At 41.1% G+C, this 18,354-nt stretch overlaps 1 protein-coding gene across 1 annotated transcript in view; it reads right to left on the reverse strand.

Moving 5' to 3' along the window:
- Positions 1–18,354, reverse strand: part of CACNA2D1 (calcium voltage-gated channel auxiliary subunit alpha2delta 1) — a 578,231-nt gene that overhangs the window by 50,817 nt on the left and 509,060 nt on the right. Inside the window, exons 28-32 of the mRNA XM_030217110.1 lie at positions 15,517–15,620; positions 14,756–14,842; positions 14,492–14,559; positions 3,028–3,066; positions 963–1,034 (exon numbers count right to left, since the gene is read on the reverse strand). Coding sequence (XP_030072970.1) covers positions 963–1,034; positions 3,028–3,066; positions 14,492–14,559; positions 14,756–14,842; positions 15,517–15,620 — 370 coding nt within the window. The remainder of the gene's footprint in view (positions 1–962; positions 1,035–3,027; positions 3,067–14,491; positions 14,560–14,755; positions 14,843–15,516; positions 15,621–18,354) is intronic.

Consider the following 18,354-nt stretch of genomic DNA (forward strand, 5'->3'; position numbering starts at 1 on the left):
TTCAGAACTTAGTACAAGAACAGTGCTGGGCAGACTTCTACGGTCTATGCCCTGATCGTGACTGAATAGATATGGATGGGCTGGAGTCTAAATTTTAAGGGGTTTTGACATTAGCTTCAGAACTTAGTACAAGAACAGTGCTGGACAGACTTCTACGGTCTATGCCCTGATCATAACTCAATAGATATGAATAGGCTGGAGTGTTTAAGGGGCTTCGACGTTAGCTTCAGAACTTTTAGTACAGGAACAGTGCTGGGCAGATTTCGACAGTCTATGCTCTGATCGTGACTGAATAGAGAGGGATAGGCTGGAGTGTAAATTTTAAGAGGTTTCGACATTAGCTTCAGAACTTAGTACAAGAACAGTGCTGGACAGACTTCTACGGTCTATGCCCTGATCATAACTCAATAGATATGAATAGGCTGGAGTGTTTAAGGGGCTTCGACGTTAGCTTCAGAACTTTTAGTACAGGAACAGTGCTGGGCAGATTTCGACAGTCTATGCTCTGATCGTGACTGAATAGAGAGGGATAGGCTGGAGTGTAAATTTTAAGAGGTTTCGACATTAGCTTCAGAACTTAGTACAAGAACAGTGCTGGACAGACTTCTACGGTCTATGCCCTGATCATAACTCAATAGATATGAATAGGCTGGAGTGTTTAAGGGGCTTCGACGTTAGCTTCAGAACTTTTAGTACAGGAACAGTGCTGGGTAGACTTTTACGTTCTGTGCCCTGAGAAAGGCAGGGACAAATCAAACTCGGGTATAAAGTATCACATTCCATGTAAAATGAGTTTATCTTGTTGGGCAGACTGGATGGACCGTACAGGTCTTTATCTGCCGTCATTTACTATGTTACTATGTAAAATAAAAGGAGGACTTCAGATCTCCGATCTCCCATTTGAATGTTCTTTCTTAAAATGTCGTCCCACTCGTACAGAATGACTTGTGTCATGCACTTACTTGTTTTATATAATCATCCTGATTGGACATCAGAAGGAATCCACCATCATCCAAGATCACACAGTCCACTTGCTGTAAAAGAAAAACATACATTTGATTATCTACTTCTGCCTAATAAATCTTTAGGATGTGGGTACAACTATACTTGTTTGTGCAAATGCAAAGAACATTACAACAAATGAACAGAAACCAGACCTGAAAAGAAATCACAATGTATTTATTTATTTAACACTCCTTCCACAGTCCTGGGCAGTTTACAGAAAAAAACACACAATACTTTACAAATATATCACATACAACATTGTCAATACAAAAACAGAATTCATAAAAACAAGCTAATCGTAGCAGTTATAACAGTAAATGAATGTAATCCCCATAGTTCCTTCTTGAACTGAACAAAGTGATACTGCAGAAGATACAGGGAGTTTATTCCAGAGTTTAGGACCTGTAACTCTGAACATGAACTTCCTGTTAGCTTCAAGTCTAATAAAATGAAAAGAAGGAACTTCTAGTAAATCCTGGGAACCAGAACGAAGAGACCTGGCCGGTTGATAGAGTCCTAGAGTATTTGATGCAGTGCTTTAAAAACTAAACAAAGTATTTTAAATTGTTTTCATTGCTCTATCGGTAACCAATGGGAACCCTTGAGAACAGGAGCACCTATGGGTGTACCTAGATCCACCTGCCAGAATTCTGGCTGTGGCATTTTCTGCTGACTGCAATGCTTTTAAAGAAGATTTTGGAACGCCTCTGACAGACTATTACAATAGTCAAAGCAAGGACATATCAAAGATTGCACTGCCATTCTGAAATTAAATGGATTCAATAAGTCTCACAATTTTTTAATTTTGGAGAAAGCCAAACCAATCAATTTAGCCACTTGAAGTTTCAATGTTAGTCCACTATCCAGGATACCCTGAATATCTATATATATAAAACTCACCCTCAACGTTCTATTTGCACTGACGTCACTGAAGCCAGGTTCGTAAGTTCGAAGCTCTGAAGCCATACAAAATCACAGGGCGGAGGGCGGAGCACACGTTACTTCGGCAGGTCAGTGGGGTGGGGGGGCCTTCGGCGGAGGCTGCAGGGGGGGCCGGCGACACACGGAGACACAAAGGGATGGAGGGGAGCCTTGCTAGCGCCCGTTTCATTGCGATTTGAAATGGGCCTTCGTTACTAGTATATTAATAAAAGCATTAACTCTAGGTCTCTTCTTTTGAACCCTCACCAGAGACTATATTGGCCAAATTCAGCAATCGTTGGATTAAGAATTCTAAAATGAAAAAGCCCAATATTCAACTCAGCAGTCAGTGGTTAAAATAAAACTGGATATTTAATGTTGGTAACAGGATCAGCACTGACCCAGACATATCACCCAGTTAGCAGCCATTGACCGGGGTGGGGGTGGGGGTGGGGGGGTTATATTGCTGTCCTTACTTGATCCAGTTAGTTACCTGGTTAGTGGTTCCAATATGGCTGCTGACTGCATAAGGAAACATTGATTGGTTTTTCCTTTACGATCTAACAGGTGCTTTTTAGTGATGATCAGCTCTCCTGGAAGTGAGTAAATGGAATGGACTTTCCTTTTAGGATCTATGAGGTATTTCTAAGTGATCTGGATTAGCTTATATGGACCAATTGGTCTGACCCTGTCTGGTACCTTTTATGTTTTTAAATAAAAGTATTCCATTTCACTGTCTAAATTGAAAGCACCTTTATGTGTTTTTTTTTTGTTTCATATTTTTATTAAGGTTTTCCAACCATAACACAAAACAAAAATCAACTTTATGTGTTTTGGTTTTCAATGGTTCTCTTAATTTTTAGTTAGCACCTACAGGGTGATGTGAAAGGATATTTCTTATTCAGGTACTTCATGTGCACTTTATCAAACTAATTTTAAACCAATTTTCCATGTGGTAGGCAGTTCAAAGTGTTAGACAACAAATGCAGTATTGATTTATTTTAAAAACGTATATACCACTTAATTCACTAGCTGGTTTACAAAAGAACATACATAATCAAGTATCAGAAAGTAAGGCAGAAAAAATAATGTCAATCTTACCATACTGTCCTTTTCGCAGTCGCATATCTCACTCTTGCACTGGAGAATGGAAATTATTAACAATTATCAGACATCGTTTAGTAAATGGAATAAACCATATCAATGATATTTAGATTTCAGATAAAAGTCATAATTTTATGCACGTATGGAAAAGAACCATACAGATCAAGTATGCATATGTAGTATCACATCATATCTATTTATCTTGTTGGGCAGACTGGATGGATCATACATCTACTGTATTACTATGTTACAGAGGTTATCAATAGAAATCAAATAAAATAAAACATGGAAAAGAAAATAAGATGATACCTTTTTTATTGGACATAACTTAATACATTTCTTGATTAGCTTTCGAAGGTTGCCCTTCTTCGTCAGATCGGAAATAAGCATATGTTATAGAGGCAAACTGAAGAAAGGTTGGCTAAAGTTAAGCATCAGACATTGGCGTGGAACTGCGGTTATAGAATTTTATTTTTGTTACATTTGTACCCCGCGCTTTCCCACTCATGGCAGGCTCAATGCGGCAGGCATGGAGGGTTAAGTGACTTGCCCAGAGTCACAAGGAGCTGCCTGTGCAGGGAATCGAACTCAGCTCCTCAGTTCCCCAGGACCAAAGTCTACCACCCTAACCACTAGGCCACTCCTCCAAATTTATGTGTCTACCTTCAGATGTGTAACTAACAGATATATTTGGCAGAAAATTTTTCCAATCTTCTCAGGCACCGTCAAAACCTAAGCATTTAACCATATAAGGGTCCTAGATGGAATTAAACTCCCTCAGCTTTATCCATAAACCACCATCATACTCATTATAATCCTTTCCGTTTTCACCTCAGCGGTGCTCATATCCAACCCTCATTCAATGTTGGAAATGCATAATTGCACCAAGTTCTTCATAGGCGATTAATATCGCAATGATTTCATCAAGTTTTTTAAATGAAATATTTTAAATATATTATAATTTCCTCCTTAGAGTACTTATCTTAACAGATAATCGGACCGGGGGTTCTGAAATGTCCGACATGCATGTTTCGCCAACTAGGCTGTGTCAAGGACTGCCCCCTTTGCCGTTTTCAGTGCCAGCTTTGCAATGTTTACTCATGGGATTCCCCCTTTGCATCAAAAATGAAATTACCACTCGGGCCACGTGGTAGCCGGGTGGTAACTCGGAATTGGTGCGTGTTCGGCACATGTAGGCGCTTATGCGGCTTAGTTAAAGGGCCCCCCCTATCTCATAGAGCTGCTGCTATGGCATTCACATTCCTCGTTATTACAGGTACATGGGGGAGGGGGCTCAGAAGGGGCGCTAGACCATCGAGGGGGGGCCCGATTTACCTCTTTCAGGGAGGGGGTGTCAGGTGCTTTTTTGAGGGGAAGTTGGGTGCTCTGTCAGGAAGGCTGTGGGTGCCAGACCTTGTGTCAGGGTGGGATGGGGGGGTCTCCAGCCCTGTTTGACTGGTCCAGGCTTTTTTTCTTTTGACAGCCCGGACCTGTCAAACAATTTCTGCGGGAAGACTGTGCCTTGCGCGCATGCCCAGGCACAATCCTCCCGCAGAACTACCCCTATGATTAGAGCTCATGGAGTACTTAAATTTGCATGCTATTAGCTCTGATCATAGGGGCATTAATGCCCCACTCTGTTCCAGTGCTAATTTTAGAGTTCTCTTTGGAACAGCACAGGACTTCTGATCATTTGCCTCTTAGTATCTTAGGGGTCAATATTCAAAGCGATTTCATCAAGGAGAGGCTTCTGCTGGTTAAATATCTGCTGATATTCAGTGGCATTAAACTGGAAATGAGCACTAACTGCCTAATCTGAAAATGGCTATTCAGTTGGCAGTCTGAAGGTGGAATTGGGGGCAGAGTTGGCACTTGACCAATTAAGTGACGATATTCAGCTCTTTAATGGTTAAGTTAGACAGACAACTAGGACCATATAAATAGCAATCCATATTCAGTAGGACAGAAAAGCTTAAAACATTATAAAACCAATATAGAGGTGGACTCGGTATCCTATTCTTGTGGTGGCTACTGCTGGACTCGGTACCCTAATCCTGTGGTGGCTACCGACTCGGTACCCTATTCCTGTGGTGGCTACTGCTGGACTCGGTACCCTAATCCTGTGGTGGCTACAGACTCGGTACCCTATTCCTGTGGTGGCTACTGCTGGACTCGGTACCCTATTCCAGTGGTGGCTACAGGACTCGGTACCTTATTCCTGTGGTGGCTACTGCTGGACTCGGTACCCTATTCCTGTGGTGGCTACTGTTGCTCGGTACCCTATTCCTGTGGTGGCTACAGGACTTGGTACCTTATTCCTGTGGTGGCTACTGCTGGACTCGGTACCCTATTCCTGTGGTGGCTACAGGACTTGGTACCTTATTCCTGTGGTGGCTACTGCTGGACTCGGTACCCTAGTCCAGTGGTGGCTACTGCTGGACTCGGTACCCTATTCCTGTGGTGGCTACAGGACTCAGTACCCTATTCCTGTGGTGGCTACTGCTGGACTCGGTACCCTATTCCAGTGGTGGCTACTGCTGGACTCAGGACCCTATTCCTGTGGTGGCTACAGGACTCAGTACCCTATTCCTGTGGTGGCTACTGCTGGACTCGGTACCCTATTCCTGTGGTGGCTACAGGACTCAGTACCCTATTCCTGTGGTGGCTACTGCTGGACTCGGTACCCTATTCCTGTGGTGGCTACAGGACTCAGTACCCTATTCCTGTGGTGGCTACTGCTGGACTCGGTACCCTATTCCTGTGGTGGCTACTGCTGGACTCGGTATCCTATTCCTGGGGTGGCTACTGCTGGACTCGGTATCCTATTCCTGGGGTGGCTACTGCTGGACTCAGGACCCTATTCCTGTGGTGGCTACAGGACTCAGTACCCTATTCCTGTGGTGGCTACTGCTGGACTCGGTACCCTATTCCTGTGGTGGCTACAGGACTCAGTACCCTATTCCTGTGGTGGCTACTGCTGGACTCAGGACCCTATTCCTGTGGTGGCTACAGGACTCAGTACCCTATTCCTGTGGTGGCTACTGCTGGACTCGGTACCCTATTCCTGTGGTGGCTACTGCTGGACTCGGTATCCTATTCCTGGGGTGGCTACTGCTGGACTCGGTATCCTATTCCTGTGGTGGCTACTGCTGGACTCGGTACTCTATTCCTGTGGTGGCTACAGGACTCAGTACCCTATTCCTGTGGTGGCTACTGCTGGACTCGGTACCCTATTCCACTGGTGGCTACTGCTGGACTCGGTATCCTATTCCTGTGGTGGCTACTGCTGGACTCGGTACTCTATTGCAGTGGTGGCTACTGCTGGACTCGGTACCCTATTCCTGTGGTGGCTACTGCTGGACTCGGTACCCTATTCCTGTGGTGGCTACTGCTGGACTCGGTACTCTATTCCAGTGGTGGCTACTGCTGGACTCGGTACCCTATTCCTGTGGTGGCTACTGCTGGACTCGGTACCCTATTCCAGTGGTGGCTACTGCTGGACATGATGGCAGGTTCAACTTAGCTAAAAGCATCCTGGAAGAGAAAGGTGTTCACGCCTGCCTTGATCTTATCAAATGGGACATGGCCAAGCAGTGATTATCTGGGTTTAAAGCTGCATGGGTGAAAAACTAGTGAACGCCACTGGCTAAATATTTGTCCTTAGTGTTCTTTTGAAACATTAACAGTTTAACATACAAATATTTCTTGGAAGTGGATTCTAGAAAAATGGAACCACATACCAACAAGCATTTTTCCTTTAATATGTAATTACTTCTTTAGGTGAGAGATATTTGGCCAATTTGGCCTTCAAAAACGAGAGAATTAAGTTCTTCCATGCTTTGAATATTTAAAACTGAACAAGTGTGCTGTGATGTGATCTCAGTGGTGTCCCTCAGTAAACATCAGGCTGAGTTTTACATAACCTCTGCATTAACCAAATCACTGTCCTGTAAAAAAACCTCAGTTTCCACACTTGGCCTAGAGAGAAAAGAGAAATGCACAACAGCTGAACATGGAGATATCAAGCCACAAATTATAACCCTATACTGCTAGGTAATAATATACGTACTTCCTGTTAATGCAATATGGGAATTTTGTATCTAGGCCAGTAGCTTGGCTCATTATACAACCCTTATTCCTGCAAGATCTGTGGGTACCTTGGTAACTGAAGAAGTTGTAATTCATTTTCAAATGGAAATGAGCCAGATAACTTTCCATTTCAAAAATGCCTTCAATGGCCAGTGTGACTGGATCCTTTACTGTCCTCCTAGACTTGTTATCAGAAGCTCCATTTTGTGGACATTAGCCTTGTTTTCATTTATTTTTCTCCTACTGATCTTATATTTATTTATTTGTTGCATTTCTATCCCACATGTTCCCACTATATTAGTTTTTCCTATGTATTACTAAATTTTACTCTACAAAATTTCCTTCAATTGTATATTTGAAAAGCTATTTGAAAAAAAAAGAACATCTTGGGATAGGAGGTAGTGCCATAATACGGATTAAGAACTAGTTAAAAGATAGAAAACAGAAAGTATTAATTATTTATTACATTTGTACCCCACGCTTTCCCGCTCATCGCAGGCTCAATGTGGCTTACATAGTAACAAGAGAATACAATCTGTAGTATCTGAATCAACAAAGGAGGTATGTGGTCGGACAAATGAACAAGGGGTAAATGGGATAAAAGAGGTATGAGAGAAAGGATAGGGATAGGTAAGGAAGTGGAGCGATAAAGAAGAGGTAGGGGAAAAGCATGGAGGATAAGAAGGTTGGTAGGAGGTAATTGCTGAGTCATCCAGGCACCGCTTATAGAATACTCTTAGAAAGTAGGGTTAAATGGTCAGTATTCTCAATGGAGAAGGGTAGATAGCGGGGTTCCTCGGCGGTCTGTCCTGGGACAGCTGCTTTTTAACATATTTATAAATGACCTAGAGATGGGAGCAACTAGTGAGGTAATTAAATTTGCAGATGACACAAAGTTAAGCAAAGTTGGTAAATCGCAAAAAGATTGTGAAAAATTGCAAGAGAACCATACGAGACTGGGAGACTGGGCATCCAAATGGAAGATGTCGTTTAATGTGAGCAAGTGCAAAGTGATGCATGTGGGAAACAGGACCTCGAATTATAGTTAAGTAATGCAGGGTTCCACATTAGGAGTCACTGACCAAGAAAGGGATCTATGTGTCATCGTTGACGATACAGTGAAACATTCTGCTCACTGTGCGGCGGCGGCTAAAGAAGCAAATAGAATGTTAGGTATTAGGAAAGGAATGGAAACAAAAATGAGATTATTATAATGTCTTTGTATTGCTCCATGGTGCACCCATACCTCAAATATTGTGTACAAGTCTGGTCTCCACATCTCAAAAAGATATAGTAGAATTAGAAAAGGTGCAGAGAAGGGCGACGAAAATGATAAAGGGGATGGGACGACTTCCCTTTGAGGAAAGGCTAAAGCGACTAGGGCTCTTTCAGCTTGGAGAAAAGGCGGCTGAGGGGAGATATGATAGAGGTCTATAAAATAATGAGTGAAGTTGAATGGGTAAATGTGAAGTGTCTGTTTACGCTTTCCAAAAATACTAGGACTAGGGGGCATGCGATGAAGCTACAATGTAGTAAATTTAAAATGAATCAGAGAAAGTTTTTCTTCACTTAACGTGTAGTTAAACTCTGGAATTCGTTGCCAGAGAATGTGGTAAAGGCAGTTGGCTTAGCAGAGTTTAAAAAAGGCTTGGACGGCATCCTAAAGGAAAAGTCCATAGACCATTATTAAATGGACTTGGGGAAAATCCACTATTTCTGGGATAAGCAGTATAGAATGTTTTGTACTATTTTGGGATCTTGCCAGGTATTTGTGACCTGGATTGGTCACTGTTGGAAACAGGATGCTGGGCTTGATGGACCTTTGGTCTTTCCCAGTATGGCAATACTTATGTACTTATGTTCATGAAAGAAAAGTCCACAAGCCATTATTAAGACGGACTTGGGAAACTCCACTGCTTACACCTGGGATGAGCAGCATAAAATCATTTTTACACTTTTGGGATCTTGCCAGGTGCTTGTGACCTGAATTGGTAGCTGTTGGAAACAGGATACAGGGCTTGATCGACCCTATAGTGTGTCTCAGTGTGGCAATGCTTATATTCTTACTGTTAACCCCATAACTAGGTCTCTTTGCATCAAATGAGACCTGTGCCAAAATAATAATAGATTGTAAACCACCTAGATAGCTATTTGGTGGTCAGGATTGTAAGTCTCTGAATAAACTTGAATCTGGTATTTTAATCTGTTGTTAGTCGGTCTCCTCCCCTCTTCCATTTATTGTAACTTTTCAACCACTTAGCTTCTTCTGTGATATAAGCAGTTATATCAAATAAAACAACCTTGGAAAGGCAAGAGTTAATCTCAGCTTTACCAATCCTGCAGATCATCTGTAGAAAATCTGAGCAGCAGAGCCTTGTGGGAACAATAGCAAAACTTTTGTTTGCCCCACCCAGAAGGGTATAAAAGCTCAGCTAGACAGGAAGAGCAGTAGAGGTGCTGATTTCATTCTCACACCACAGACCTCAAGAGAGGTCTGGATATATTTGCCATGAAGCCTTTAAACTAAGGGCAATTTGTTTTGGGTTATTTGTACAATTGTGGGTTCTGGACAGAGCCGTTCCAGGACATTTAGGCTTTAGCCAGATCACAATTCAGTCTAGTCCCAGTTCCAGCACTTAAACTAGTTCAAAATTTTTTTTTCTTTATCCATTAACACCACACTAAATTAAGAAACATTATATGACAAGGATTCTGTTTGGCCAGAAAGAAATAAAGGGATCCTAATCAAAAAATAATTTCCCAATCATCTGCACTGGTGAGATGAATGATTATGAAACAAGTAGTATTCTGCCCACAGCATGGAAACGATCAGGGATCTGTTCTGGATGGGGTTTCATTGAACTTCAGCACAGACTGATTCTGCACCACATAGAAGGCTCATTTATAAACTGAGTGAATCCCAAGGTGAAAGTCTGGCCCGGAAATTTTTAAAACAGAGAATAGTAAAGTTTTTAGAATCCAATGGATTACAGACCCGAGGCAACATGGTGTCACTAGAGGCAGGTCTTGGCAGACAAATCTGATTAATTTCTTTGACTGGGTGACTAGAGAGTTGGATTGAGGGAGAGCATTAGATGTGGTCTATTTAGATTTTTTTTTATGTTTTGTTAATTTATAACCCACCTATATAGTGGTCCAACAAAGAGTAAATTGTTTCCTGATACAAGAGTTATCTTGTGCATTATTCTTAAAATGCATAAATGCAAATAAAGTAAACTTATAACCCACCTTTACCCAAGATGGATTACAACCTAACCTACATTTTTAAAACAAGAAACTAAAAAATAACATAAGTGCAGTGATATAAGAATGCTCATCAAGCCTCATACAAGACAGTCATATCATAACCATGGCCCAGCAAATACTGTTTTAACATTGCCTTAAAAGAGGTGATTTTAGGACCATAGGCAGTTTGTTCCACTCTGTGGGTCCTGCCACAGAGAAGATACCAGTTCTGCTAGCATTCATTCACAATTGTCTCACGTTTGGGACAACAAGTGCACAGGCACTAGCCAACCACAGCATCCTGGGTGGTTCATATACTTGCCAACACATTTAGTGACTGACTGGGTTTGGAACTGGTTGAGTGGAAGGCGATAGAGGGTAGTGGTAAATGGAGCTCCTTCTGAGGAAAAGGATGTGCTGCAAGGTTCGGTTCTTGGACCAGCTCTTTTTAACATTTTTTCTAAACGATATTCCTGAAGGGCTGTCTGGTAAGGATTGTCTCTTTGTGGATGATACCAAAGTCTGCCAGAATTTGGCAGCTATGATGTAACGCTAAAACGTGCAGGGTCATGCATTTGGGCTGCAAAAACCCAAGGCAATGGTACAGTTTAGGGGGTGAAGAAATTTTGTGCACGAAAGAGGAGCAGGACATAGGATCTCTAAGGAAGTGATAGGGAGAGTAGAGTACATGGATGGGCAGGTTAGATAGGCCTTCTAGTCCTTATCTGCTTTCAGTTTTCTCTGTTTCTGTGTTTCAGTGATAGACAACAATGGGTGGTAAACAGAGAAACATGACGGCAGATAACGGCTGAATGGCCCATCCTCAGTAACCACTTACTCCTCCTTTTCCTAAGAGATTCCATGTTTCTGTCCCACACTTTCTTAAATTCTGCCTCGGTTCCATAGAAACATAGCTGGCAATGGAGTTCATTCTGAGGAGAGAGAGCCTCAAGGATTAGCCTTGGGGATGGCTATTTTATTATACTACTTAAAAACTTTATATACTGTTTCTTTGTTAATAGTCATCAAAAGTGGTTCAGAAATGTAAAACATAAATAGATTAAAATATGACAAAGAAGATAAATAAAAATATAATTCCCATATTATACAATATAAACCATAAAGGTCATATACGTTTCTGGTATTTCATTCAATCTGTGTCCAAGATTTTGTCTCCAAGGATACAAAGCATTTATTTATTTATTTGAGCACTTTTGAGTAAAATGGACTAGAAATGCCTGTATTAGACTGGATATCATGATCGCAATTGCTTTAATAAGTGTTATTTGAGATTGGAAATAGAATTCCCTGGTTTCCTCCAGCTTTTGCTGGAATTCTGTCTGTAGGCTATGAACAAAGAATAACAGAGAAGAAAGGAACACTGAATCGACTCTCACAGATATGAGAACCTATATTGAACTTTTGTACTGTAGGTTAAGGTAGCCTTACTATAAAAGGGAAACACTAATTGTAAAGCAACTAGAGTAGAGGAGTGTGGTAGCCGTGTTAGTCCACTGTTAAGGTTATCAATAGAAATCAAACAAAATAAAACATGGAAAAGAAAATAAGATGATACCTTTTTTATTGGACATAACTTAATACATTTCTTGATTAGCTTTCGAAGGTTGCCCTTCTTCGTCAGATCGGAAATAAGCAAATGTGCTAGCTGACAGTGTATATAAGTGAAAAACATTCAAGCATTGCTATGACAGTCTGACAGGGTGGGAGGATGGGGGTGGGTAGGAAGTATGCATGGGGACATCAAAGTAAGACAAGATTCAATTTACATAGACATCATATAAACAATGCTGGTGCCAGCAGGGTTCCCACGCCTGTTGGGCAACATTTTACAAGACCAGGACACTGCACCAGTGACTTCACAGTGAGAATCCTCAAAGGTAACTTTAAAACCATACAAGAACGTAAGACCTTTGAAGTCAGAATGATTGAATATTTTAACACCCAACAGAAAGGACTTAACAAGGACCTGGGGTTCCTAGCCCATTATAAACCATAAAGCTCTATGTCTCTGTTGATCACCCTCCCCTCACCTGTCCACACCCACCCTGTTAGAATACCAATGGTATACTTTGATGTCCCCATGCATACTTCCTACCCACCCCCATCCTCCCACCCTGTCAGACTGTCATAGCAATGCTTGAATGTTTTTCACTTATATACACTGTCAGCTAGCACATTTGCTTATTTCCGATCTGACGAAGAAGGGCAACCTTCGAAAGCTAATCAAGAAATGTATTATGTCCAATAAAAAAGGTATCATCTTATTTTCTTTTCCATGTTTTATTTTGTTTGATTTCTATTGATAAAGCATCTAGGAATGCTGGACTCTCGTACACTTACGGTTCACATGATCAATCTGCTTATACCCACCCTCCACACTCAGTTGGTTCTTTGTTTTATGTTGTTTGTATGCAGCATAACCAAATAAAGATTATTGGAACCAAAAAAAAGGTTAAATTAAGCTCTTTCTCCAGATATATCACACTTTAAAATCCTCAGCTGAGCTTTTCTGCTACACCTTCCTTCAAGACCATTCAGACCCTTCCACAATTTACATTGGGAAAAGGCACGTTTTCAATTTTTTATGGAATGAGGCAAAGCCTAGCTCCAGCTTCCAAACAATTGGCATGCTATTGCAAAAAGTGGAGCTATCATGCTCTGCAACAAGTCCTAGTTACTAATAACGGGTTAACAACCAATCTTAACAGAAGCCCAGGTTGATAACCCCCCCCCCTTCCTTAATTAAAGAAAAGAGAAATATCTCAAGAAACTGAAATCAAAATTGTAATAAAAGAGAACCAAGTATAGGACAGTCAAGCCATTGTGACATCACTGATGAGGTTGGCTCTTAGTCATTGGTGGAATGAGGCATTTTTTTTATTTGTACCCTGCGCTTTCCCACTCATGGCAGGCTCAATGCAGCTTAGGTACTTATTTGTACCTGGGGCAATGGAGGGTTAAGTGACTTGCCCAGAGTCACAAGGAGCTGCCTGTGCCTGCAGTGGGAATCAAACCCAGTTCCCCAGGACCAAAGTCCACCACTCTAACCACTAGGCCACTCCTCCCACAGGAGGACATCACAATATCAGCTCTGACTAAATCACTGCTATATGTAATAAAAGTGAGCCAAGTGTAGGACACTGATGAAGTTGGCTCTTAGTCATTGGTGGAATAAGGAATTATGACATCACAATATCAACTCTTGTTACCAGAGATTAGAACTCTTCACAATAAGGGGGGAAATTATCAACGTGGCCACTCTTAATAAGGGTTATTTTACCACCAACTCATGCTATTTTGGCTCAGGTCCCATTTTATGAAATGAGACCATAGGGTATGTTTACTAGGGCACGTTAGCGTTTTTAACGTGCCTTTAAAGTGAAGGCATGCTAAACGCTAATGCGCCAATACATTCCTATGGGTGCATTAACATTTAACGCACATCAACCATTAATGCACATTAAAACACTTACGTGCCTATAGTGCACCTTAGTAAACATAACCCTAGTTACTAAGAACTAAGATCACCAGTAAAATAATCTTTCTTAATGGTAGTGCACATTGATAACTTTCCTCCCAAATAACATGCATTAACAGTAGCCTTTGTTGATAACATCCCACTAGGTCTCATTGCGTAAAATAGGACATTGCTAAAACAGCATCTTAATGGTAGCCTATGCTGATAGCTATGCTCCCTAGTTAATAATAATTGGAGTTAACAGTAAAATAAAATGTTTTAACGGTAGCCCATATCAACTTCCCCACCTAAATATTGACCACCCCAGCATAATCTTTAACTGGATAACTTCATTCAATTAAGTAATTCTTGCTATTTCTGCATTTTAGCAGATTTGAACATGTAAGTTAGAATAGCTGAATTTCACCAATCTGTCCACATTTAAAATTGATATCTTTGGTCTTGTAATGACTTTTATTGTTAAATGCTACCCATAGAAGTGCCAGTAATTTTTAATAAAAAGCACTTAGTCAGAAGTACCTATGGATCTCCTGTGGGTACCCAACTGAATATCAGATCTGGAATGTTTTACTATTTGTTAATATTAAGAAAATCTGTAGAAGTCAAAGCCAAGGAGTGACTTCCTACCGGGATCTTGGTTGTGGCTCTAGTGAAGTTGTCCATCCAGCTGTCCACATCAATTTTTATTCCAACAACTAAAAGCAAAAAAAAAAAAAAAAGATGAGAAAATCCATTGAATAAATTAAAAATGAAAGCGTATGTTATGTAAAACTAAACATCCCTTTTGTTACTTTTGTCCTAGCTAAAGGTGAATCAAAAATTGCCAGAATCAAATTATTCTCCTTAATCATCAGTGTAAAGAATTAACCAGTAACCCCCAATTCTACTCACCTGCAGGTTTAAGCAGCTTCCCATCAACAGTTATTTCCACAGCCCTGCTGACCATTATTCCAGATTCATTCTCACTGGTTTCATCGTCTAGGGTGTAAAACAAATACAAGCATAGTGGCCAAAATCAAGTCCATGAAGTTCAAACCCTTATCTGCCTTCCCCTCATTCTCGTGGTCTTACCCGTCTTAGCTCCTTTCCCGTCACTCAACACTTCTGGGCATCTCACTTCCTGTTCAACTCCTCCCCAGCCCTCCCCTTTATACTATATTTTAACCTTCTTCCTGCTCTCCCCCAGTTCTTTCATAACACCTCCATCCCCTATGTCCTGTCTTCCCATTCTCTCCTTCCATCTCTTCAGAATGTCTTTCACACCCACTCACTTCAAACACTATTCCCTCTTTCCTTTCCCTCCCCCCTCCAACTATACCTGTTCACCACCTCCTTCAAAAACTCTATCCTCCTGTATTCCCACTTTTTTCCTCCCTCCAGATACTCTAACCCTATTCCTTCCTTCCTTCAGCACACTCCTCCATTCTGCCCTGGGATTACTCCTGGGATTATCCCTTTTACCCGCATTCTACGACATTCTTTTCCATTTCAATTATACCTCGAAGGTCATTTTATACGTGCATAATTAAGGAAATACAAATGCTGACATTTTCACTATAAATAACATTCTGTTTTATGAATGACTGACCCATGAAGGTAGCAGCAAGTCTTGCATTGCAGCAGTTTTTCTACAGAGCAGGGCGGTGACTTACTGTTAAAGTAGGGGGCAGTGAAAACATAGACATCATTATCCAAACTCCGTTTATAGAAACTGTCTTCATAGGTTTCAGGATTTTCCGTCCAGTTTTTCCCAGCACTATAAAGTGTAGAATAGTAAATTTACCCTTTGAGGATACAATGTAACACTTAGGAAACGGTGCACCAACCACAGGTTTTCTCCCTAGGAAAATAATAGTATCTTTTTCCCTCTTTATGCTTTCATGTCTTTCCATATAAACTGTTGGACTGAGTTTGACACATTTAAATATAGTCTTTCCTGTCTCTCAAACCTTTTGTTTCCTTAACTTATCACCTGTTTTTTTTCAGTAAATAATAACAAAGCATTTACTGTATTAGAAGAAAATTTTGATGCGGTCTTAATCTATTTGGATATGTGGAAATAAGTCTCAACAACCAGGTTTTCATTTGATTAACTTGGGGGGGTGGGGACATGTAATTACTAACATGTATTAAGAGAATAATACAAGATTTAATGCCATGTAAAGCACGATTAACAGCAAAATTGTGTTTCTTTTACCATAAGACAAGCTAGTTTAAGGTAACATAGGCTGCATAACATGCAAATGTATGCAAAACATTTCATTATTATGTAAATGAAATAATTCAGCTTGCACTGAATTTAGCAAGCTGAGCTGTTCATAGAAAAATGACGACAGCTGAAAGCTAGCATTAATTTTCCAGCCCGTGAGCACTGGGCCACTAATACTGGCCCCAGGTGCTTTCCTGAGTTCCCATGATTCCTCACCCCCCATGTAGACCTCCCCTGAGCCTACCTTCTATATGCATTAACGGTCCAGGGTTTTGAGGGACAGGAGTGATCCCTATTTTTAATTGTAAACTGCTCTGTTAAATTGCAAATAAACAAACAGTAAACTTAAAGATAGTCACTCCTGTCACCGCTGGCTACACGTTTACAAATGGTGCCTGCAAAACCCTAGTGGTAATACCACTAGAATACCACAAGGGGACAGGCTGCCATCTACGGCAAAATAGCTTTATATGGCAGCCTGACCTCTAGCAGTGCCTGCCACTCCTCTACTTTAAACATCTGTCCACATACTGATTGAATTTTTCACTTAGGATCATTTTTCCTGCCACAGGAAGATATAGAGGAGCATTTTCGATATGACGTCTAAGTCTGACTTTGGACGTTTTGCAAAAAAACGTCCAAAATCTGAATAGCAAAGAAGGTCATTTTCAAAAAAGAAAAACGTCTATCTTTTGTTTTCAAAAATAGAAGGTTTTGTGATTTGGCCATTTTAAGTTTTGGTCCATTTTGAAAAAAAAAAAAAAAAACCCATCCAAATGCAAAATGCACAAAATCAAGTCATTGGGATGTAGGAGAAGCCAGCATTTTTAGTACACTGATCCCCCTGACATCCCAGGAAAGCAATAGGGCACCCTAGGGGGCACTGCAGTGAACTTCATAAAATGCTCCCAGGTACACATCTGACCATTGCTCCCTTACCTTGTCTGCTGAGCCCCCTTAAACCCACTCAAAACCCACTACCCCCAACTGTTCAGCACTAGATAGCCCTTATGGGTGAAGGGGGCACCTATATGTTTTTACAGTGGGCTTCTGGTGAGTTTTGGAGGGCTCACAGATTCCTCCACAAGTGTAACAGTTAGAGGGAGGTTGAAGCCTGGGTCCACACTGCACCCACTACTAGGCTACTCCAGGGACCTGCATGCTGTTCTAATGGACCTGAGTATAACATCTGAGGCTGGCAAGTAATGTTTTCATCACATTTGTGGGGGGGGGGGGGGGGGGGGGGGGGGGGGAGGGGTGGGAGGAGGTTAGTGACCACTGGGGGACTAAAGGGAGGTCATCTCTGATTCCTTCCAGTGGTCATCTGGATATTTAGGGCACCTTTTTGTGCCTTATTGGTTATAAAAGCAGGTCTAGCTCAAAACATTTTAAGTTTTAACCCTGGACCGTTTTGTTTTCTTCCATTATGGCTGAAAAACATCTAAGTCTCAGGAACGCCCAAGTCCCGCCCTGAACACATCCCTGATACGCCCCCTTGAGATTTGGAAGCACTTCTGATGGACTTCAAAGAAAAACGTCAAAAAAATAGGTTTTGAAAATACCAATTTGGACGTTTTTATGAGAAAAACGTCCAAATGCTGCTTTATGCCACTCTTTAGATGATTTTTTTCTGTTTTGAAAATGAGCCCAGTAGTCCATCATTGCTGTACAGCTACATGTTACCCATCCCAACCATCTATATAACTAAAATCTTCTAGCTTACACAAGTTAAAGTTGGTTATGCAATGGTCTCTCTTTTCCCTTACCATGAGCAGGCAGAACTTTTGAAAATGCTATAGAACTGAATTGACAAACATGGAGCAGTTAGTTAAACCTGTGGAGATGGAATTAACTGCATCAGGTCATCTACCATTCAGTTAATTTGCACAAAAGAAATTTCTGTATGTCAACTGAAAGATAAAATGTTGGTGTTGACAGCAATAGTTAACAGAGAGGTTTTGTAGTTCAGATGTGTTATATTTGGCCTTTAATCGATAGTAACTGCAAAATCTTACCACACTTTAGTAAATAGGTTTCAAACTGCCTGATATTTAAAGGGAAATGACCATCAAAATAGTACCTAACCGGCGATATTCATTTATTAGCATTTACGCCACTTTCGGTTTCGGACAGCACCAGCGTTTATCCATTTCACTCCATGAAAGTTCTGGAGGCACATCTGTATACGTCAATTTGAAGAGCCCTGAAGAAGGCCGGTTGGCTGAAACACGGACCATGTAGGGTCCTAATAAACTTTTTTGGTGCTCTTACTCTCTGTGGT

Source organism: Microcaecilia unicolor, chromosome 10, assembly GCF_901765095.1.
Source record: "Microcaecilia unicolor chromosome 10, aMicUni1.1, whole genome shotgun sequence".
In the NCBI taxonomy this organism is placed as follows: domain Eukaryota; kingdom Metazoa; phylum Chordata; class Amphibia; order Gymnophiona; family Siphonopidae; genus Microcaecilia; species Microcaecilia unicolor.